The sequence below is a fragment of the Lontra canadensis genome, unplaced genomic scaffold (genome assembly GCF_010015895.1).
Source record: "Lontra canadensis isolate GAN:19392208 unplaced genomic scaffold, GSC_riverotter_1.0 scaffold5, whole genome shotgun sequence".
In the NCBI taxonomy this organism is placed as follows: Eukaryota; Metazoa; Chordata; class Mammalia; order Carnivora; family Mustelidae; genus Lontra; species Lontra canadensis.
In genome coordinates, this window is record NW_022630999.1 from 23,651,724 (window position 1) to 23,675,925 (window position 24,202).

At 40.9% G+C, this 24,202-nt stretch overlaps 1 protein-coding gene across 4 annotated transcripts in view; it reads right to left on the reverse strand.

Moving 5' to 3' along the window:
* Positions 1 to 24,202, reverse strand: part of EBF1 (EBF transcription factor 1) — a 382,386-nt gene that overhangs the window by 110,141 nt on the left and 248,043 nt on the right. For 2 of the 4 annotated variants that reach the window (XM_032851685.1, XM_032851684.1), the window contains exon 8: positions 13,205 to 13,322. In XM_032851685.1, the coding sequence (XP_032707576.1) occupies positions 13,205 to 13,322 (118 nt within the window). Of the gene's footprint in view, positions 1 to 13,180; positions 13,323 to 24,202 lie in introns of all 4 variants that reach the window. The other 2 variants (XM_032851683.1, XM_032851682.1) reach the window with 1 other exon arrangement.

Below are 24,202 nucleotides of genomic sequence, written 5' to 3' on the forward strand. Positions count from 1 at the left end.
GTTCAAAAAATGGCATCCTAATATAACACCACAGGTGCCAATTTAAACACAGGAACACTGGAAATACTGCCAGACGTCCAGGCTTAGAAGCATTTCTATTGTTACAAGTTGGGCTGCTAAACACACAGTCAGAGTCTGAACATCAAATATGAGTGTAGCAGCACTATGGGAACTTACATTTTTAAAGTGTAGAGCAGTTCCCCTTAACTTTCATTTTCAATCTGGACATTATCCATCTCAATGGTGTTCATTATAGAATTTTGCACATACAAAGAAAATAATAAAAGTTCACTGGCTAAATAGGTTATCTTAAAATAGTACCTTAATAACTACAACAACAACAAAATAGTACCTTAATAACATTTTCCCCAACTTTTTTTTTTTCGTTTTGAGCAACAAGGATTGAATTCCACAGGCTTTCGCTAACCAAATCAAGAAGAGTTTCTAGGATTCTGCCAAAGTTGAAAGGTAGAGGAATCTGAGGTCTGACTTTATTGATTTGTTGCTCATCATAGTTACTGGAAGGGCACAGCTGGTTTGAGGATTCAGCCAGAAAAGATTTTAGCAAAGAACGACCAAAATTGCATTTTCCTTCTCTACAAAGAAATGATAAAATACATTGGAACTCCTGGGACAGAGTCCCCTCATCCACAGTCCCACACATAATATACCTAAAAACATCTGCCTCAGGCCCCGCACAAAGTAGGTGCTCAGCATCTGTCGGATTCTGATCTGTGCCCTAAAAGTAGTAGACAAATAACAAAAAATGAAAGGAAGTTCTCAACTGGTACCAACCACATAAATTTTAATCATTCTCCTAAATAACAGACTTCGGCTTTTCTTGCTTCGCCCCAAGGTCAGTGAGAGAAGCTGATGTGTTGAAGAGAGGCCCTAAAGCTGACGTCGTCTGCGCCTCTATTCCCCATGTTCTCCTGCCGCATGTCTCCCCAGAACTACGGGCAGAGAATGTGGGTTTGAGTAACTGGTGTCCTGCTGATTACAACGGTCAATTAAATAACCCAGAAGCCCGGGAGCATATGTTCACATATACAATATTGATTAATTTTGGAGATTGGGGTAAAAATATATTAGTACTTGGGTTCCGCTTTCATGCTTAGTGGTCAGATAAGTATTCGTCCAATTCAGATCTATTTCTGCACCCTGTGGGCTCTAGAGTGTTACTTTTGTGTTTCACTTTCCTTTTCCTTCTCTGGTTACCGTCTGGTTTCCCATGTCGGTGCCTCTACTATGACTGACCAGCAGCATATGTTTAAGTAGGATTTGAATTACTAAGCCATCTCCCAGCCAACTTGCCCGAGGCAGACTGGCAGAAAAGTCCTACAATCCACGTCTCAGACTCTCTCTCGCTCCTCTCCAGGTAAATCTCTCTTTTTCTGAAGATGCTAAAATCCTGCTGATGGAATCAAATTCATCTGATGAGGATGACGACCACCTAATTTCTATAAAGTTTCATTTCTGTCCACTGAGTATTTCAAGTTGCAGGGCTGGCACAGGGAGATTAAGATGGGGTGCCTGATAGTGTGACATGATACCAGGATTTTTTTATCTTAACCCAGAAAAGCACCTTCCCATATATCACTGCACATGCCAACTAACAAACCCTGGGGATTTAGCACAGATCTGGCTTTTCAATTTGCCTTTGAGTAACGTCATCAATTTGCTTCAATTGAAGCAGGAATTGTATTACATGATCAAATAGCAGTAGAATTTCTCTCCACCTCTGAAGTCCAATGCGAGGAGATTAGCATTGACTAAACAGTGGGAAATAACAGTGGTGATGACTGCCTTGTGTCAGCTAGTGGGAGGTCCAAATGTTACAGACGCAAAAACCAAACATTTTTCTATTTGGCCACAGCCAAATCTTTGAAGGACGGCCTCAGTTTCCCTCATTTGCTATATGGAGAGAATAATAGTAGTGCCCTCCTATGGTGGTTAAGAGTATTAAAAGAGATGGAACAAAGGGCTTTAAGCACTGAACCTAATGGGTGGGCAATGCTCAAGGGTCCCTATCATCACAGCAAAACCATCATCACTCAAAACAGCGTCTAAAGCTAGCATTTTACTGGTCAAAGAGTTCGTTAGCCTATGGTTAAGAAAATGCTTTGGACCCATATCTCCAAGTCAAAGAGAAACCAACCTACGGAAAATTCTCAAAGTTATTTTTTCAAAGAATGGATCTCAGACTAGCTCACCTTCCCTGTTAGCCTCCTCCTAAGCATCTAATACTTTGTCCCCACATGGAATTTGGACAGGATTCTCCCTCCGCCAAAATTGCTCCTTCCTCTTCACTTGACAAAATGCTACTCATTTGTTTTCTAAATTTTAAAAGTATCCCTGATTTCTTCAGACTTGGCTGAGTCCCCTTGTTTAAAGCTCTCTGCTCAGAGAGAGATTTTCCTTTTATAGTGCTTACCATCATTGCAATTTAAGTAATTTAAATTATTTTTTGCAATTATTTACATAATATTTACACACACACACACACACACACACACACACACAGGACTATATACTTCAAAATGTCCAGAGCTGGCCTTGCCTTGTTCACCTGTGCATCTCTATTGTCTAATACAATAGTAGTCAATCAATAAGCATATGTTAAATAGATGAATGGATGAATGAGGGAATGAGATAGAGAAGAATCACTGGAGTTGTTAGGATAGAAAGGAAGTAAACAGAGTGGTTTAAAAGTTGACAACTCTTCCCCTTGTTCTTAACAATCATTGGCACATCCACATTGGGCTTCCTAAATGGATAAGCAGTGGCTCCTTGGAATCTGTTTTCCTAATTTTCCTAGGCTGATATGGCCCCCAGTCCAGCAGCAAGGACTCTATGCTCTTGGGGGCTAAAATTAGCACCAGTAAGCTCCCCCTGCAGTGGGCTCTAATCATGCAAAGGCCCAGGTGGGCCTTGCTGACAGATGTTAAGGTTAGAAGGAAGGGTAGCAGCCAGATGAGAAAACAGAGCCACCCCCTTCCGGAGGTACCAGCACTTCCTGTCTTTAGGCCTGGCTGGTTCCTGCCGGCCCACCCCCTCCCCCATGCATCAGTTTCAACACAGTTGCTGCTCTTTCTGTCATTTGAACTCAAATTCTATCTCGGAAATTGATGGGCGATTCTGCCCCTGACAACACAATGTCAGCTTTGCTCAGTGTCCAGCTGGTTCCGTATATATTATCATAATGTGGTGCCTGGGTAGACCCTGGCTGATTCTCTCCCTTGACTCAAATCCTCCTTTCCACACTAATTTCTGCCCTTTGACATGTAGACACTACTTGTTTAAAAATAAAAACAGAATTAACAGCTTGGGAAACATTTTGATTTTTAAAAAATCCTACAAGGACAGTAAATATTTCTAATGGTAAACTGAACTAAAAAGTTTTTCTTAAAAAACTTTTTTCTTTTTTTTTAAATTTGTTTCCCAAGGTCCTACCCTGTTTCCTGATGACTTAAAAGAATTATTACTTCCCCAACCCTTAAGCCCTCTAAAACACTCACCCAAATTTCAGTCCTGATTTTGTCCCATCCCAGTATCACTTATGCTATGACCTCCTTAATATTAACTAATTAATCTAGCCGCTATTTTTGTTTAGATTTTCTTTTTCTTTAAATTCAGTCTTGTCCTAAGCAATGACAACTGAGATCATGACTTTGGAGTGCCATGTTTTTGTTTGTTTGCTTACTTGCTTATGCATCAGGATAGACATGTTAACTCTTCAGAAAAAAATTTTTTGGTAGTGTTTTCCCCTCATCACTTAAAATCTTCTCACATACTACATGGGAAACCTACTCTAGAAGCTCACTGCTAACCATCGAGTGGACTCAACGCTAACACCTCAGCTGAAGAAATTCAGAGAGAAGAATGTCAGGGGAGAGCTACCTAAGTGATGGTGTATGACTTTTCCAGGCCTCCTGGAACCCACTGTTAACTTCTTGCGGAAATGCTCAAGGTGAAGGGAAGTTGGACTTAGATCTGTCCTGTGGAATGACCATCACCTTGGCATTGTGGTGGCCACTCACCAGGTGTGTCTAACACCTCAGGGGACAGACCTCTCTCACAATCAGCTGGATTCAAACAACAAATCATCAGGACTTGAAGGAATCTACTAACTTCCTCCTTTAATTGATGAAGAAATCAAAGTACATACTTGAGGTCCTGAAGAAAGGTAGAGGCAGACTCAGTTTTTATTGATTTATGAACGTATAACTAAAAATGTCCAAACAAAAGTGTTTCAAACCCACTCTTGGCCACTGACCCTAAATATCTCCTCTTAAAAAGATTAATGACCAGTACACAGAAGCTTTCATTTGCATGTTCATATCACTTGAATCCTCTGAAATTCTCAAGTGAGTGACGTTCCTGTTTGGAACAATCAATTATGCAAATAAGCACAATGGAAATATAATGATTTTGTAGCCAAATATAAGACAAAAACAATAGGTTTTTAAAAAGTTCTGTCATTGTGGTCCAAGATATAAGCAGAAAGCCTCACTCCTTGTTAGGTGTGGCTCACTCATTTACTAGGTCATTCAAAATACCAAATACTGGACGTTTCCCAAAGTTGATGGGTTTGTCAAGAAATTCATATAAGAAAATCCATATCAGTTTCCCATGTTATTTGTAGCAAGAGGTTTAGTAATTCTTCAGTACCTTAACAAGGAGACTGTTAGTATCCCAACAGTCCTTTAACTCATGGTCTCACAGCTTTCCTCTGGTCTCCTTTTTCTCTACCTTGTATACATGCCAAGGAGTCCATATGGTCAACAAAAGATTTCTACAGAGATAAGTTAGAACATCCTTGCAAATAAATAAAATATTATCAGCCTCCTTCTTATCTTGCCAACCCCACAGAAAACATACATGTCATCAAATAAAATGCATGTTTTTTTTTTTATTGGACTAGCAGAATGTGGTACAGCCATGGGAAAATAGGTTATTGAAGGAAAATAAGCTGTAAGGTAAACATACACAGTATGCCATTAAAAAGAAAAAAAGATATGCTCTGGGCTAACTTTTGAAAGGTCTATTTAAGATACCAGCATAAATGCCTTCCTTGTACTGAGAAAAAATAAGAACAGTGGGATAAGAGATGGAAAGAGTTTTAGCATAATATACGGAGCAAGTGGTTGAAAGAACAGACTCCAAAGTCAGGCTCTCCGGGTTTGAACCTTAGATTTTTACTACTTATTCGCTGTGCAACTCTGGGAAATGTATTCTACTTCTCTTGACTCTGTTTCCTCATCTTGACAAGGGGTGCCTCTAGCATTACGTGCTGAGCAAAGGAAGAGCTCAGTGAGGCTTACTGTCCTTATTCTTAGTACTATCAATATGCACAACTATGTGGGTAGGTAGCTGAGGGGTGGAGCCCCGGGTCTGATTCTAATTTGTTCTGGGGCTTTGGGTAAGTTACTGACCCTCTCGAAATCCCAGTTTTCTCCTCTATGGGATGAGAAATGGGATTATATTGTATTATATTATATTATATTTTATATTATATTAAAAATGGGAATAATAATCATTAGAGCTCATGAGATTTGTTGAAGGATTTTATGATGTAAGTAACATAAGGACTACGGTACCAGCACAGAGTAACTGCTCCATAATTGATAGCTGATAAGAGACCTCAAATAGCAACAAGGGCAATACTGCTACTACACATTACCCCCTGGCCTGGTCACCACTAAGCAGGGCAGCAAATTCTGAGCAGTATTTCTACTTTGCCAGCAGTGCTGTGTGTGGGGTCAGATTCAAATAAGGATAACACAGATCACCTGCTTCGCAATGACCCATGGCTCCCAAACTCTTTCATTCGCCTGATGCTGAGTGCTTGCTGGCTATTGAGTCCCCAACATTAAGATTTCTGGTGTTACCCACTCTACAGATTACTCTGGGTATACACTGAAAATCAGTCTTCGCTCACGTCTTTATTTATTATCTTGACTTCTTGCCACGTCCTTTTTTATTGCAAGGGAAGACAAAAGACAACTTCCCTGCTGCTCAGAGAAAAAAACCCGATTTGAGGCTTGAAAATCGGGCCCCTCTGTGCTCTACTTCTGTGACACACCTGGATATTCTTAGCCCTAATGTTCTGTCCTTTCAACTGTCTTGCTTTTTCAAATAGGAAAATGTAATGTGCCACTCTACATAACAAAGCACCACATCAGTATTTATTCATGGTAACGTGGACCCTTCACCAAAATGCTCTTGCCCAAGTGGGTCCTGCTGGAATTCTGCACCCAAACCGGTCATGTGAAGGGCCACTGTCTAAGTGTAAAGTTCTGAATTGTTCATCCTCGGCCCTTGTGTTTTGAAAGCACGTTTCTGTCAGGAAGCTGAAGGGATGTTTCAGACATTCTTCTCAGGATCTTCGGGAATCCCAGAGAGACCGTTGCAAGCCTACACCAACATGAACTGTAAAGGCATCAGGGTGGGACCCCAAGTTACCCAACTTTTTCTGTGATCCAGCAACCATAAAGCTATGCCCACCCACCCCCCTGAAATTCACACTTTAAGAGTATACCATGGACAAAGAGCACTAAATGGAGTCTGACAGAAACTATGTGAATGTGAGAAGATTACATCCTATCACTAGGTCTCAGTTTCTTTCTCTGGGAAAGGAGGGGATGTTAGATGACCTTCTGTACTTTCGATGACTCTTCACATGGCATGAGCTCTCACTGTACTGAGGGAGGAGAGATAAATTGGGTTGGTACATTTCTCTTTGTTGTTTAGTTCCCATTCACTCATCCAGTTTTAGTTTGTTGGGGTTAGACAAATAATATACCTTTCATAGGCCACATGCAGCCCTCCATTCGAAAGGCCTTAAGAAAGTCTCTACAAGTTCAAAAGAAGTCAATAGGCAAACTCTTTCTAGGCTACTTATGCAAAAAGTAAATCGATAAGCCAAGACCATCTGGAAAAAGGACTCTCAAAATGTTTCACTTTCTTCCTATTTTGAACACTTGCACTATTGATAGAATGAGGAGCGATTAGGGGGAGCCTTCCCCGGCACAGCTAACTCCCTGGTGAGCTTCCAAGGACCGGAAGGGAAGAGCAAAGTTATAAGCAACTCAGAATGATCTTGCCCTGGGCTTTCATGACACACTGGGAGTCCACGTAATTGAAAATGAGTTCATCAAAGCCCTGCCCGGCCCCCCACACCATTTCACAAGTGCCACGGACCATAGTCCAAGCATCTCACGTGGACCAGCCTAATCTGGTTCTCGGAGGCTCTCTGAGCCTCCACTCCTGCCATCCTCCTAGTAACTGGGAACAACAGGAGTCACCCCAGTCTCCCCTGGGTTCCTTGAACTTGCCTAAGCAAAACAGCCTTTGCACATGCTGTCCCCTCTTCCCAGAAATTTGTGTCTGTCCCTTTAACCTGCTGAAAACTTACTCAGCTCTTTGGTTTTGGCATAAATGTGATTTCCTCATGGAAGTCTTCCCTGAACCCTCACTCCTCCCCACTCCTTTTGTACAGAACTCCCATGAGTTGCTTGTAAGCTGTGCTTAATATCTTTCTTCCCTCTTTACATCATAAATTCTGTGAATACAGGGACTGTGTCTGCCTTGTGCTATCGCACCTGAGCTTGGTGTCTGGCCTGTACTAGATGCTTAGAACGACTGAGTGAAGGAAGGAAGGACTGGAAGTCCACCTTACTGACACCTTATTCCTTGGCTGGAAAGCCGAAGAAAGGACTATACCACAAATAGCCAGTGCATTTCTTTGTTCCCCTGAAGCCCCGTTTCTCCAAAGGCACCTCCAGACGAGAGGAGGCATGTGTCAACAGCTTCAATTCTGAGTGCCCAAAATTCTGCATGTTTAAAAGGCAGACTAGGGGCACCTGGGTGGCTCAGTGGGTTAAGCCTCTGCCTTCAGCTCGGGTCATGGTCTCAGGGTCCTGGGATCGAGCCCCGCATTAGGCTCTCTGCCTGCTTCCCCCTCTCTCTCTGCCTGCCTCTCTGCCTACTTGTGATCTTTTGGGGCGGGGGGAGGCAGTCTAGAGAAGACCCAACCCTGCTCTCACTGAACACATACCAAACGGAGGCCATGGAAGCCAAAGTAACCGGCCCAGAGTCACACAGCTAGTTCATGGCAGAGTCGGGTCAGAAATCTAGCTCTTCCATCAGACAGCCTCACCTCCCTCTCTTAGATCCAACTGATGTCTACTAGCCACATCTTAGGACCTCATTACACAGAAGGGAGAAGAGGGGACCTCTCCTTTCTATGGGAACCTCCATGCTGTCTCTCAGTTTGGAGTAATCTTCCCAAGCCTGAATCACCTTTCTCTGCATGTCCATAAAACAACAAATTTAAGTGCAGCTAGGCACAGGGAGTCAATGGGGTTGGATACCCAGGGGCAACCAACAGAAGCAAAAGCTTCTTCTGTCTGGAGCAAAAGGATTAAAGAAGGTCAAATGCTAAAGAGCAAGAATAACACCATATTGTCAGGGACAGCTGGAAGGGGACACTACAATGGAGAGGTCAGAACTAACTGGTGGTGGGTAAAATCTGATTCTACTTCTCTGATGGCCGTAATTACAGCAAGAAGATGGGCCCAGGGATTCTATCGCCAAACTCTATTCTTCGAAGTATTTTTAGTTTGACCAAACCCCACTTTTGTGTAGATTTGTTTTATTTTGGCATCCTGGCACATTTATACTTCACACCTTTATCTGTATAACCACCTTGAAGGGAAATTTAATTCGTTTGTACCTGATGCCCACAAAAACTAAATTGTGCTTTATTCCCAATTTTAAAAAGCAGGGATGTTTTAAAAGATCTATATTTGAAGCCAAGAAACTAAGACAGACCTCAGGTCAGAACTCCTGAACATTAAAACGTCCACCATCTAGAAACTGATTGTTCAAATAAACATGATGATTGTACAAATTCATACTGATTTTTAAAAAAGAACCTAAGTATGAAAAACACCGGAGAGGGTGGCCTACTGATGACCAGCTGAGCTCTGTGACCCACTCAGATGTCCCAGTGATCATGGAGGAGGCATGTCCTCCAACAGCCCCAAAAAGCAAGAGAGTGGAGGGAGGCAGAAGAGGGGAAGGGATAAAACACATGCATGCCAAAAAAAAAAAAAAAAAAAAAAAAAAAAAAAAAAAGTCCCCTAGAAAAAATGAGCATTTAAACTGCTTGTCAGAAGGCTTCCTGACAAAGCCACTAGAGTGTATTCACAGGCATTTGCATAAATGCTGCGGGTGAGTTCACCATAGCTGCTAGCGCTAATGGTACATAAAGTAATTTAGTCACTTCTCCCAGCATTCTATGTCAGAATGATGAGCGCTGGCACTTTGCCTTGTTGCATATTAGATCATTAGATAATAAAGTGTTAGTGCATGAAAGCTGACAGGGTCCCCGCACTGTAGCTCTGTGAGGGCACCGCATTTTGCCACAGGGGGAGAAAATACAGAAACTGATGCCTCAATTGGCCTTAAATTCAAGTAAACACAACCTGAAACTCGAGAGAACAATAATAACAATATCAACACTCCCACGCCTTTAAAGATCCCCAGCATAAGGTCCCCAGGAATTTGCCCAAGTGACGGGAAGTTAGGGCAGATGCATAAGTTAGGACGGCACATTCCCATGGGTGGGGACGATTCTGCTGCTTTGGCTCCAAGCCCATGCTTCTCAAAAACTGAAACCCTGCGAGTAGTCACCTTCTGACACTACCTGTCTCCACAGTGCATGTCTTCCATAAAGCGATTGCTTGCTTAAAGATGAAACCTCACTAGCCTAAACTCTCCCATAAATATTCAGCCAAAGAAAATCTCAGTATTTATGAATGAAGAAAAAAACAGGGGAGAGCAACTACCATGAGCTTCAGGATGCCAGGATTCACCCTCTTTGGACCATGCAAGATTCTGTGCAATGAATTTACCTTTGTCAACTCTCCCACTTGAAATACAGGGGCTGTGATTTGAGCTTGGAGGTTTGGAGGTCCGTGGGTCACACAGGGATGACTGTATGCATGAGTGTAAAGCATGGTCTCTTTTTCTACTGATATGCAGAAAGATGAGCTACAAAAGGGAACTTTCCTCCAACTGTCTGACAAGCAGGATATAAATAGAGATATGCAGAGTTGCTCAAAATAATTCAGGCTACCTGTAAATGAGCTGGTAAAAAGCCCAGAATGAGGGAAAACGAAGGCTCCTACAGGTCACCTACGAGGTGAAAATATCTAGCAGTCTCACTGAGTAGTGGCTGTCTGAGGTGGGGGTGAGGGAGTAGAGCGGCTGAAGGGTAGGGACTTGGTTCTGGAAGTCTTAAACAGAGCAGTTTCCAAACAGGATTTTTCAGTGGCAAAGTTAGGTATTACCATACCCCTCCAAATCAACATGCATTAGCATCTAAGTCCACTCCCACACATCCCTAATGTAAGAGCCCAGGAGTCACCTTTTGCTGAGTAGATATTTATGTATCAGCTTGAAGTGTCAAATGAGTGGGTGGTTTTGTGTGGCTGGTTGATTCATGTGTTCAGAGAAGTAGATTTCCATGCATTGTCATTACAAGGCACCTCAAGCTATCTCCCTTTCTATTCTACTGGAAAGAAATGAAGTAAGACACTGGTGACTGCGAGCACCCCCTAGCTGAAGAAGATAAGACATGCCCAGACCCCCAATGATGCTTAACCATTTATGAACAGGGAAATGTCACCATTTTCTTGAACAATATGTTAATAATCACATGGCCCCTTGCGGACTGGTGAACTGGAGAGGAGGAATAAAACATTGCCTCTAAAACTTAGAATAATATGATATCCCACTTGAAATATTAATATGTACATGTAGAAGCAAGAATATTTTTGAGTTGGGAGGAAGCCTAGAGGCGTTTTGGTCTGGAGATCTCAAACTGTTAGCTCATAGCTGTCTTCTTCCTAAGTGACATTTCCCCCTTCCGAGGGTTTAAAAGTTGTGTAATTAGTTACCAACAATTAAAAATTAGGAGTTTTAATTCTTGCCAAACTAGAATATCTGTCTCCAGGGGCTCTCAGTCGCTTTGGCCTCCACTGTCTAGGGCTGCAGGAGGGCAGAATGCATACTTGCCCTTCTTCTGCAGTTTCCATCCATCCTACTTCCCCTATGTATATGACCTGCCCCCACTCAAGACACACACTTTCTTTTTTTTAATCCCCCTACATATCATCACCTTCATTTTATCAAGAAGAAGACAAAGGACCCCCAAAGGTAAGATGACCTGTCCAAGATGACATAAAGGCCAGAGGTGAAACTAAAAAACTGAATTTAGGTTTCCTGGCTCCTACCTCAAGATTCTTTCCTCCACATTATAATTCAAAATAATGTTCCTGACCTCTAGGCTCTAAAGGTGTCCTTCTCGCAGGTGGTTTCTGTTGGTTTGTGCTGGTTTTTTTTCTTTTTTTTTTCTGGTGATTATATTCTGAGATTATTTGCATGACGTCATGTGGTCTGTCACTGCCTTCCCAAAGGCAGGAATGGGAGCTGGCTGTGTCTGCATTTGGAGCCCATTTTGGATCTGTGAACCCATGACTGGTAGATTTCAAACTGACAGTTAAGTCTGTCTTTGGACAAGACAGTAACCATTGCAACTAACCAAGCCACAGTGGAAAACAAGACTTCAGTTTTTAAACCACAGCTTTCCAAATTGTGCTCACTGAGTATTTACCTAGTTTTTCTTCCTCCTTTCCCCTAAATACTTCTAGTAATACAATGCCTTAAGTGACTCCAAGGGTATTAAAAAGGCAACATTACTGTAAAAGGAGGATCAGAATAATTTTAAGTACAGGAATGGAACTAGGAATGTAATCATGAGCAGTTGTTTCAAATGGCCTCCTGCAAAAAAGTAATATCCATCCATCTCAGCACTAATGAAACCATAAAGAAGCAGCTTTTGAAAGATGATGGTTTACTTTAAAAAGACTGTAAAACTGGATGTAGTGAAGGATCCCTTCTTAGAGTGTTACATCTGGTTAATTAATAAAAAGTACAGTTTGTGTATTCCTTAAGTGCAGAAAAAATCAGGCAAAAATAATGATAGTGATGTGTTTATTAAATTAGAATGCTGGCAGGGAAGGGAGTTTTCTACCTTATGAATTATGTCATGGACAGCTCATGGCCCTTGGAAAAAATCAGGCAATCGGGAGGTAATTTGTACAGTAGTGTTTTTAAAAGAATCCTGCTGATGTAGCAAACTGGAAAGTGAAGTGGGGAAATGGGTCTAGAGTTTAATTTGGAGGAGATAAGGGAAAATCTAGAATGGTGACGGGTATCCAGTATAGTCTCAATCATTGTTTCTTGGATAGATGGTTGGATGGATGGACTGATGGAAGATGAATAGATAGATGGATGGACTGAGGATAGATAGATGGCTGGCTGGACAGATGGATGGTCAGATAGATGGATGTATCAATGGATTGATGGGCAGATGGAAGGATGTATACATTATATATACATCTAGTACAGAAACATTCAGATGTACATTCAGTCTGGCCTGTGGTTCCTTTGAGTGCCATTCACTTTCCTTGATTCAAATTTTTATCCGGTTTCCTCCAGTTCTCTCAAAGTTACCACTGATCAGCCAAAAATTCAAGACAAATGTGAAATCTCCCCCAACAAAACCCACCCATAGTGAGCAGGCTCTATCACATGGTGATGAGGGAAGCATCATGCACAAAGCACAGGAGAGATATTTAGTTTGGGCTTCATCTTAACAAATGCCTCTGACCTAGACTTTGGACTTTATCTCCAAATGAAGTTCAATATGAAGTTACAGAAATACACCAGCAGCATTGTAAAGAGGATAGAGTTCATTATACAACCAAGTCAGTTGTAAACTCAAAATGTACCACAATATTTGTTACCCTGCTTTGGCCCTCCTTTATTTTTCAGTCAAGCTGCAATTTAAAGTAAAGTGGTCCAGGTCTCCCTCCCTCTCTCAACCAGAAGGAAAGATGCATCAACCATTTCCAGGATAGAGAGATGTGCAACAAGAAAGGCTGGGCCTCAAAGGTATCTTCCTGTCTTTAAATATTTGCTTTCAGCATCGTTTCAACAGAACATTAGAAATCGGAAACAGTAGAAAATGTGGTGGAGTTGGAAGAAAGAAACCAAATAGATTCACAGTTAAAGTAGCAATGCCAACCAATGAAAATGATTTGCCTACCATGTTCCAGATAAGAGGGCGTACCTTCCGAGGGGTCAAGCCTCCGAGCCCTCCGCCCATGCTTAGAGTTATTATGGACAAACATATTATCAGAGACTGCCAGGACATGGCCATCCACATTGACTGTCGTAGACACCACGACCTGGAGACAGAAGAGAGAAATGAATGAACATTTTAATATAAAAGCATGGAGGGTAATAAACTCAAGTTAAATAAATAACAGCTGGGAGCTGAAGAAAATTGCACAGCTATTTCACATAATAACTGGTGCTTATGCTGTACAAGTCTAACAAGAGGAGCTATTGATGAGTGGGTCTTTGGCATGGAACGCTTTTGATGCAGTTTTAAGTAAAATTGCACAGTTTATAGTTATACAGCAGAAGGTACACTGTTAACCATAATTTTAACAAGAGGATCTTTATTAGCATATTTTTTTACACAACGGTGGTTGTGTTTCACCTAAATTACCCTTCAGTTTAGACACTGAAGCAGATATCACAGTTGATCATGCAAATAAAAATCTTTTGAATCTTTAAAATATTTCCTCCTCCCACCCCCCCCCCCCCCCCCCCCCCCCCCCCCCCACTGTGTCAGGGTTAAGAGGATAGAGAAATGAAAAAGAGAGGTTTCAGTGAGAGCTGGGAGGCAGCTTTCTCTCCCGGGTGCCTTTTTGGGGTTTCTTGTACTTTTCTCTTCCCATATTACTTCGATTAATCAGACCAAACTTCCCTCCCCCTGCCCTCACCACCATCACCACTACTAACCAGACCACTCCCTCCCCAAAAGATCCCTGCTGATTAAAGGTCTTAGCTCTGTTTCACAGCCAAAAAAACCAAAAAACCAAAAAAACAAAAAAACAAAAAAAAAAAGAAGAAGAAGAAATGTGGTGGCTCGGTATAATTCGGATACACTGGCCATCTCATAAACCGACTCTGAGCCTAGTTTGCCAGAAGGGACACGGGCAAAGGTGTTTTCTCAGAGAACTCTGACTAAAACAATGAGAAGAAATGACCTACACTTCTCCTTATATTAAATGGGGGAGAGGATTAAAACTGAAACCCACAGAGATATGTTTATTCATGCGACCTCTTACAACCAAATATAATAATTGTCTGTAATTGCAGCCTCAGCTCCCACCTCATGCTTTGACACGGGAAACAGCAATCAGCCAGCTCCCGTTTAATCCACCTATTATGTTGACTAATTAACTTTCCTCGACAGTTTATTTCTTCCTCCATTATCAGCCCCTGTCAGCCGCAAGCACCCTGCAGCAGAGGGGAGACCTCGGGCTCTTTGATTGATCACCGATAGATTGACATGCAGATTAATTTAATTAGAATCACCTCACTTGAGAAATGAAAGACAAAGGCAAGAGGGCTAATAGATCTGCTCTCATAATGAGGCGAGCCTCCAGAGCCAAAGCTGAGGATTTCTGATTTATTTTGCTCAATTCCCCAGTTGCTTGGAAAGACTCTCGCTTTAATTGTTCTTGGTTTTGAGAGGCATTAGCCTCTGAAGAGGTGAAACGCTTTACAAGGATTGGCACATACTGAGGCCCCAGTTTCTGAGGAAGCCTTTTCTCCGACTTCCAGTCTTGGGCAACGCCTCAGTTTCGTCCCCTGAGTTGGGCAGAGGGCAAGATGCTGGGCCTTGCCCTGTGCTTGCAAACTGTCAGCCCTGCCTTGGCGAAGGGCCCTGCTCAGTAGCCCCCCTACCACCCAACGTCAGCCATACTGAAAAGTTCTACTCTCGACATCTTTGATCTAAACCCATTAGGCCAAAACATGGCGGAGTTCCTTTCTCGCCGCCTCAAAGATGGTATAGAACTCCAGCCTGTGAAGCTCTGCTCCCAGTACTATCGTGGGGTTGATTTCATTTGATCTGATCCCATTTGACTTGATCTAGTTATTAGTTTTTGTTTTCTTCCTTGCCCTCCCTTACACAGACCCGAGGCCCTGCTTTTTAAATGGAGCCCCTACAGTCTTTCAAACCTGGATGCAGAAGTCGGGGAACTCTGGAAACTACGCACTTGGTCATCCCACCCTGGGGTCTCCCAGGGATGACTGCAGGGCAAGGCTTCTATGGGGTCCTTCCTAAGGGTCCTCTCTCAAGGTCTTTTCCATGACTCCAAGCCAGACCTGGAGCCTCCCCTGATTTTATTTTTTTAAATCTATTTTATTAAAATACAAAGTAAACAATTGAGAGTCCATTCTGGGACTCGGGTATTTGCCTCAATCATTGTGAAAACCAAAATCCCAACTAGGGAAAGTCATTGACGGAAGGACTCAGTACATTTGAAGTAGCAGTTTGCAAAGTGGTTTTTCTCTTTCTTCATGATTGACCAACCAGATCTGACGCAGCCTGAAGGTTCTGTGCATGCCTCATCAATTGTAGGTTAATTTAAAAGGAGGGGGAAGAGAAGAAAACGGTCTATTCTTTTATTTTCAAAAAGTATTATGTGCCAATACAGAGTCCATATTATTTAAGGAAACATAAACTCACTTTTCTTTTTAGTTAGGGAGGTGGGACATTGACGATTATATAACAGAGCTGGGTCTTTCAAAGAATTTTTGATTTACTACGAGACCACAATTGAGTGGTCACTGGAGTCGTTAGCAGAAGAAACTATAAAAGGAATCCCAAACGGTATCTGTTTCCAGTGTCAGGAAATGCAGAAAGTTGTTATTCTAGATGTCTGTCTTAAGAGGGAAAAAAAAAGCAATGGCAATTCACCATGCACCTGTAAGATGAAATGCTACAGGCTTAAGCTTAAAATACTCAGTATTTTTTAAAGATATTGTCATCTGATTCCTACATTGAACAAAAATCACAAAAGCAGTTAAGTTAAAAAAAAATTACATCCTATGTGTTTTTTTTTCTTGACAGAAGAAGGATCACCAAGACCACATGTGTGACAGAATCATTTCATTGAAAGTTCCCTTAAAATTGGAGAAAGATAAAACAGAATCCTGTGTCTTTAATTTTTAGAAAATAAACACCTAATGTTCCTCACAGAAACTCATGACTAAACATTTTAACTCCCCTCTCCCCCAAATAATTTCTCTCATTCCAATTTGGAAATGATCAAGATACATTTAAATGAAACATATGGTGAAATTAATCCACAGAACAACTTGTAAATTTTTTAAAAATCTAACTGTGAGATGCAAAGGGGGCACTGAAGTGTCCTTTAAAAATAGGCCCATAGTGGGAAGGAAAAGGGCCTTTACAGTTTAACACAAGATTAATGAGGTGCTGACACATTCATGCAGGCAAGGGGACAGACAGGCCTGCCAAATATTCAACCTTCCCAAATTTTGTCAACAAAACACAGCTTGAATTTGGGACAGGTAAACATGGAAAGTGATTTTACATTTGGACTCAACACTTCCCTCTCTATCCCCTTCCTCACTCTCCTGCCCTGGGAAAGAGATGAAGGGAATATGAGGAACAGGTATACTTAGAATTTTATGATATCTGTTAAATTAAATCTTTACTCTTAAGAATTACACAGTCCAATACAGGAACCACACATGTAGCTATTTAAATTTAAACTAATTAAAGTTTTAAATTCCATTGTTCCTGAGTCTCCATAGCCACATTTCAAGTGATTAGTAGCTGCATGTGTCTAGAGACTGCTATCTTAGACAGGGCAGCACAGAACATTTTCCTCATTCTAGAGTGTTCTATTGGACAGTGCTGCTGTAGAATGGTTTGGAAATAAATGGCTCAAAGTTATTCAGGAGGATGTCCAAATGATATCTCCTGAAATAGGTAGTAGTGTAAGTGGACATATTTAAGGTTATATACAAGTACTTTTGATGACTATATTTTTTATAGAATTATTCTATTTAGGACATAGCTTTCTAATATAGCAGTCCATAGATATGTCGATGAACATGCAGTGTGTTCCATGATACCTTCTATCTAGGTCCAGCCCTCTAAGTGAGGGCATTCAGCATGAGGGGATTAAAAAAACAAACAAAAACACAGAAGAGAAATCTGCAGGTATCCATGGACTTTGGAGATTCTACACTAATGTTTTCAGTTTCCTGCTTCATCTCAGTGGTTCAGAATGTTCTCTGTTTTATCCTGGACCTAGCTATCCCTAAAGGTTGTTATTTTTACAATTTTACCCCTCTACCTATTTAGAATTAGAAACAATTCAACACAAAATTGATGATTCTTGACACCCAAGCTTTCCTACCTGATTTGACTTTGGCCAGGCTAACTTAACCTTCAGCCATGGTGCTCCTGCCTCTCAAGTGGAAATACTAACAACAGTGCCTGGTTCTGTGAGGCTTACATTACTGAACGTGGCCAGCGTGGTTCCTGGCTCAAACTGAGCACTCAACAAATGTTACTAGCAGTAATAGTATAGTTGTTACTTTGTTGGTGATACTGACCAAAGGTTCAAGTTAATGTATTGGGCTAATCATCTGAAGCCATAAAGAGGACCCTGTATAAACTATTATTTTAAATAAAAGGATACAAAAATTATCCCTAATATGTTCACTGCTTTATCAGTCTAACAATGAGATTGCATAATTCTAAAGACTTTTGTGTTCACCATATGTCCTTATGTAATTTAGGCCTCATGTAAATTGTAAATTTCACTGGTTTATATAATTTTTCTTTCTAGAACCCATTGACATCTTAGCCTGTAACATTTTAGGCTTGAAACTAAACAAAATCTTACTGCTTTGAAAAAAATCTACAAATTAGACATCTTATCGATTCAGTCTTATTTTCCCAATATTTCATATGAATGAAGGATTCTCTGAGAGTTTTGTTATTGGTTAGTATTTCCTGCTACCACTCTTTAAGCTGTCCCTCTTTTCTTCATATCAGGCAAGAGACCTTGTATGTCCCCAATAAACTAAATTATCTAAGATTCATGACCCATAATCTCTGTCTCATGAGCAGATTCTCAAAAAGACAAAAGCAGCTAAATTCAGTCATGGGTGGAAAATCCCATTAACAAAAGTAGCAGCTCATGAAGAAGAAGGGGTTATGACAAAAGCACCCAAAAGAGTTAAAATCTGTAGTTTTAGGGGCACCTGGGTGGCTCAGTGGGTTAAAGCCTGTGCCTTCAGCTTGGGTCATGATCCCAGGGTCCTGGGATCGAGCCCCATATCGGGCTCTCTGCTTGGTGGGGAGTCTGCTTCCCCCTCTATCTCTCTGCCTGCCTCTCTGCCTACTTGTGATCTCTGTCTGTCAAATAAATAAATAAAATCTTTAAAAGAAATAAAAAAATTAAAAAAATAAAATCTGTATTTTAAAACATTTCTATAACAAATCTGGAATCAAGAGGAACATTAGACCACAAAAATGGTTTCAATGTTTAGATTTAGAATATTTTAGTAGCAAGTATTTCCCTCCAAGAAATAACTACTTTAACAACTTAATTTTGAATGGATATAAAATTACAAACTTGGTCTTCAAAGCTAATATATGGTAACTCAGTGTAAGGAAACTGGTGCTAAAGTTGGTCTGTTACATGACTTTCTCACCTCTGGTTTTAACCTATTCTATGTCCGCATTAATTCAGGACCCCTAATATAAGGCATTAAATGCACTGGCTTAGAGAACACGAAATAGAACGGCAGTGAGCGACATTCCATGGAATAATAGTCAGCAATAAAAAGAAACAAACTATTGATACACCTGGATGAATTTCAAGAGAATTATGCTGAGTGAAAAAAGCCAGTACCAAAATATTACATCTTGCATGGTATGGGCTTATTCCCCACCCTCTTCCCCACCAAATTTACATGTTAAATACCTAATCCCCAGTACCTCAAGATGGGCCTGTCTTTGGAGACAGGGCCTTTAAAGACATAATTAGGTTAAAATAAGGCTCTTAGAGTGGGCCCTAATCCAATCTGATCCATGTCCTAAGAAGAAGAAATTTGGTCATGCAGAGAAACTGCAGAGTATATGCGTGAAGATGAAAGATGATGTGAGGACACAGCAAGAAGGTGGCTATCTATAAGCCAAGCAGAGAGGCCTCAGAGGAAACCAACTCTACTGATGCCTCGATCTTGGACTTCCAGCCTCCAAACCTGTGAGAAAATAAATTTCCATTTTTAAGCCACTCAGTCTGTGATATTTTGTTATGGAAGTCATGGAAAAGTCATACATGGAATAATTCCATTTACTTGACATTCCTGAAATTTAAAAATTTTAGGAATGGAGAATGGATTAGCACTTGCCAAGGGTTCAGGACAGAGGGAAGGTGGATATGGCTACTATGAAAAAATGACAGGAAGGATCCCTGTGGTGATGGCAATGCCCGATATCATCACTGTGATGATAAATACATAGACCTACGCATGATAAAACCTTACAAAACTAAAAACATATACGTATATAAATGACTACAAGCAAAACTAGAGGAATTTGAATAAGGTGGCAGATTTATCAATGTTCAAATCCAGCGTGATTATTGTATAATACTATGTAACATTGTACTATAGTTTTGCAATCCATTACTATTGGGGTACTGGGCAAAGGGTGCATAGGGTCACTCAGTATTATTTCACACAACTACATGTGAATCTACAATTATATCAATAAAAAGTTTAACTACATAAAAGGCCTCATTAATCAAGATGCCCTTCCATAGGTGAATGGACATACAAACTGATAATCCATAGAAAGGAATATTATACAGCAATAAAAAGAAATGAGTTATCAAACCATGAAAAGACATGCAGTTTTAAATGCATAGTGCTGAATGAAAGAAGCCAATCTGGAAAGGCTATAAGCCATATGATTCCCACTGTGCAACATTCTGGAAAAGGTAAAACTATGGAGGTAGTAAAAAGATCCGTGGTTGCCAGGAGTTTGCCAGGGGGAAGGGAGGGATAAACAGGTGAGGCACAGGGGCAGGGAAGCCATTCTATCCCATACTGTAATGGTGGGGACATAACACCATGCATTTGTCCAAACCCACAGAATACAAAACATACAAATGAATCCTAGTATAAACTATAAACTGTATACTGTGTTATCAAAACTGTATCAATATGGCACATTACTCTAATAAGTATATCAAACTCATGCAAAATATTAATAATAGGGAAAATGGGGGAAAGGATTGAGGGCTTCTATGAGAACTCGTTTATACTTCCTCCTCATTTTTCTGTAAACCTAAAACTGCTTTACAAAATAAAGTCTTTATGTCATCAAATTTCTGCCCTCCACCCTACACAGGGGTGTTCTACCATATTCTCTACCCTGTCTGCTGAGCCATTCTTTACAGACTCCTTGAACATTACAGTCAAAAGCCCAAGAAATCAGCCAACCTAGTAGCTTCCAACTAAGAGTTTTCAAATGTAGTAATAGGAACAACACAGCAGAGAGGAAACCCTAAATTCATCCATAGGAAGACTGCATTCTAAAGCAATCAGTTTCCTTTGTCACTATAGGATGGGATCATCTGTCTGGAAACACTGGTTATCTCCTGCCTGTGAGAAGCCCTGAACTGATGGAGTCACATGACTTTGAATAATTTTAAAACAGAGTGTGATTCTTAATAACCATCATCAGGGGGCGCCTGGGTGGCTCAGCAGGTTAAAGCCTCTGCCTTCGGCTCAGGTCATGATTCCAGGGTCCTGGGATGGAGCCCCACATCGGACTCTCTGCTTCACGGGGAGCCTGCTTCCTCCTCTCGCTCTCTCTGCCTGACTCTCTGCCTACTTGTGATCTCTGTCAAATAAATAAATAAAATCTTTAAAAAAAAATAAACGTCATCAGGATCAAAAAATAGGTCACCACATGGGATTCAGAAGAGAAAATAATAAAAGAAGCCCTCAGTAGTCATGACACTGCAAATGCATCCAACACCTCTCTTTGAGGCTTGAAAAACTGAGGCCCAAGAGGTTTAAAAACATCCTCAAGGTCACAGGACAAATTAAGAGCAGAGGTAAGCCTGGAGGAAAACTTTCAGACTCCAGGTCCAGTTCTCACCCACCGCGGCCTCTGGTCTCTCAACACAAATGTTCCAAGTTGTGGCTGAAGTCTGTTCTTCCTGCCTCGGCTGGTGTCTCCCAGGACATATAGTTGGGGTGTATATGACTGACTACACTCGAAGTAGTATATACATAAAAATGGTCTGCCGCAGTTAGGAGTCAGGTCTTCATTAACTTTGTCCTTTAAGATATCCTTGACTGATACGGAATGAGATAGTCTCTGAAACCTGCCTGATTGCTAGTTTCTATGTGGTTGAACGATCCCAAATAAGTCGTTAAAAATTATGGAGGACGCATGAACCTACAGGATGTAACAGAGTGGAACATCGAGAGAAAGGGAGAGAGTGACGGAATTAAATCTACTCTCTAAGGCGCAAGGCAAAAAGATCTCTTTTCTTAACAGTAAGACAAAAGCAGACACTTCTCAATGCTCAGATATGTATGCTAAACTCATTCAGATCTTTGGAAACTAAACTCAGCTTCTGTTTCCTGAACTGTGACACATGCTCAACATAAAAGCTCATCAGTGACCCGAACCTTGGTCCTCCCTGTGTGGATCAGGAAACCTTTGATGACTCTAGATGGTGTCACTGGTATTTAACGGGTACTCTCCATGTATGTGTTCCCACTGGCTATTTTAAGTAGCAGCAAGCCAAAACATACAGAATTGCCATGTCTGCTCTCTACCAATGAGACCATGACACATGGCTGAGAAAACTGGGAGCAAAAAAAAAAAAAAAAGCATATTAGTCAACAGCTCAGATTCTAGGGTCAGAGAGTCCTGAGTTTGAACTCCAACTCCATCACTTACCAGTTTGTAGCCTTAGGTAAGTCAATAGATCAGAGGAAAGAGTTGTGAGCCTATTATATTCTAGGCATTATTCTATGGAGAGGCAGCAATGAACAAGACAGATAAATTGTTTGTCCACCAAGAACTGAGCACTTATCAGAGGCAAAAAGGGGTTTTCAGACAGTGACTAAGCAATGAAAGCAATTTTCTGAATGTGAAAAGTTCCAAGAAAAGAATAAGATGGGGATGGAGTGATACCTAGGTGGGAGCTATTTTTGATTGGGTGATTAAGGCAGGCATCTCTGAAGAGGGGATGTTTTTAGCTGAAATCTAAGTAAAAGAAGTAGCCAGCTATTCAATGAAGCCACAGAAGAGTTTCTGAAGCCAGAATAGCAAGTGCAAAGATCCTGAGGCAGAAATGAGTTTGGTGTATCCGAGGAAGAGAAATGAAAGAAAATAAGATAGGCCAATGACCTTGTTTGGAGCAAAGTAAACAAGGGAAAGAGCAGTGGAAAAATAAGATTATCCACGCAAAACACTTTGTACGGTGTCTCATACATAATAAAAGCTCAGGAAGTTACAACTTAAAAAGTGAAAGAACGTAAGAATATCTTTTGTTGGTAAGTCTCACTAAGTAGAGGCATCCCCAGAAGCAATATCACTGGCAACCCTGATCTACACCAAACACTTTTAAACATTTATCCTTTCACGTATTTTACATTTCTTCAATAGCGACTGTACTTAATGTAGAAATTTATTTCCTCTAAGTGCAGAGCCACCACTCATCAAATCGCGTTCATAAGGATTCCTTCTCAGTGATGCATATTTTCTGCCAAGGCCCAGCATAAGGCTCATGCCAAGATACATATTTGCCCAATAAGCCATAATGGTTTAATATATCAGGTTGAAAATCCACCATTTGTATTTACCATGTTATGGGAATTAATCCTGTATTCTGAAACTATCATTAGAGCTGCTTTCAGTATAATTAATCAGCGTGCTGCATCTTGAAATTATTCTGTATGAAGAGAGTGATTGCAGCTCAGGCCCCTAGCATTCTGTTGGTAAAGAATTTAATTGCAAGATGTGCTGTTTGTCAAAACAATGTAACAGGGAGTAGGGGACAGTGGGAGACAAATAAAAAGAATACAAATATTTCTTTCTTTATTTAAGTGCTTTTAAAAGCAGACTGAAACTGCAGAGGTAGGACGTGTATTTTAAGAATTCTCTGATGATCTCTTAAAATATATTGATTCAGAGCCTCTGTAGGCTTTTGAATAAATAACAAGGATTCTCCAAAATTTATAGAATTCACCAAAAACGAGAGCAGAGAATTGCCTTTTACTGTCACTTCCTGTGCCATCATTTTTAAAAGAACACATCTTTGGTGGGGATTTGGGAGGGTAACCTGGTGGTTTCTCCTCGTATCTCCACTCCAAGTGACTAGAAAGTGAAGGAGGATTCTTTGTCTCCTCCAATAAACGTGAGATAAGCATGAATTTGGAGCTGGCAGTTCTCTCCACTCAGAAGACTCTGTGGGCGCTTCTCAGGATGGTTTATTCTTATCCTTTGGCTCAGAGCTTAAATATCACCTCCTCAAAAGTTTACCCTGGTCACGCACTTTAAATTAGGCTCCTATCCCCCATCCCACATGTGTTCTCTCATATTATTAATATTCTTTATAGTAATAATGAAAAGTTTTGATGATTTGTAATTACTAATCTGTACACATCGTAGCAGCTGATGACACCTATTACCCGCACATCCGTGTTCTGTCCCGTGTGGGCTGTACAAATAGACATTTGCAGGTTGCTCTGTGGTTATACATGGCCAGGGGACAGACTTCTAGCCCATAGAATATGGGCATATTTGATAAGGGTCACTTCTAAGAGCGGGTTTTTAAGAAGTTCATGAGTCCCCTCTATATACTCTTTGCTCTTCAGCTGGATGGACAGACAACAAGGCTCTAGGGATAGCAGAGACACAAAACAAAAGGAACCCCGGTCCCCAAGTCACTTTATGTACGAGACCTGTTCACCCACCAAGAACACCTGCCTTTTACCTTGATGTGAACAAGAAATGACCTGTGGTGTGGGAGCCATTATATTCTTTGTTCTGTGTATTACAGCAGCTAGTATTATCTTAACAAATAGACCCCAACTAGAATAGGAGCTTCATTAGGACAAACACCCTGTCTTTATTGTTCCTGGCAATGTGTTTACCACTTGCCACATCAATAAATTCTACTGAGTGTAA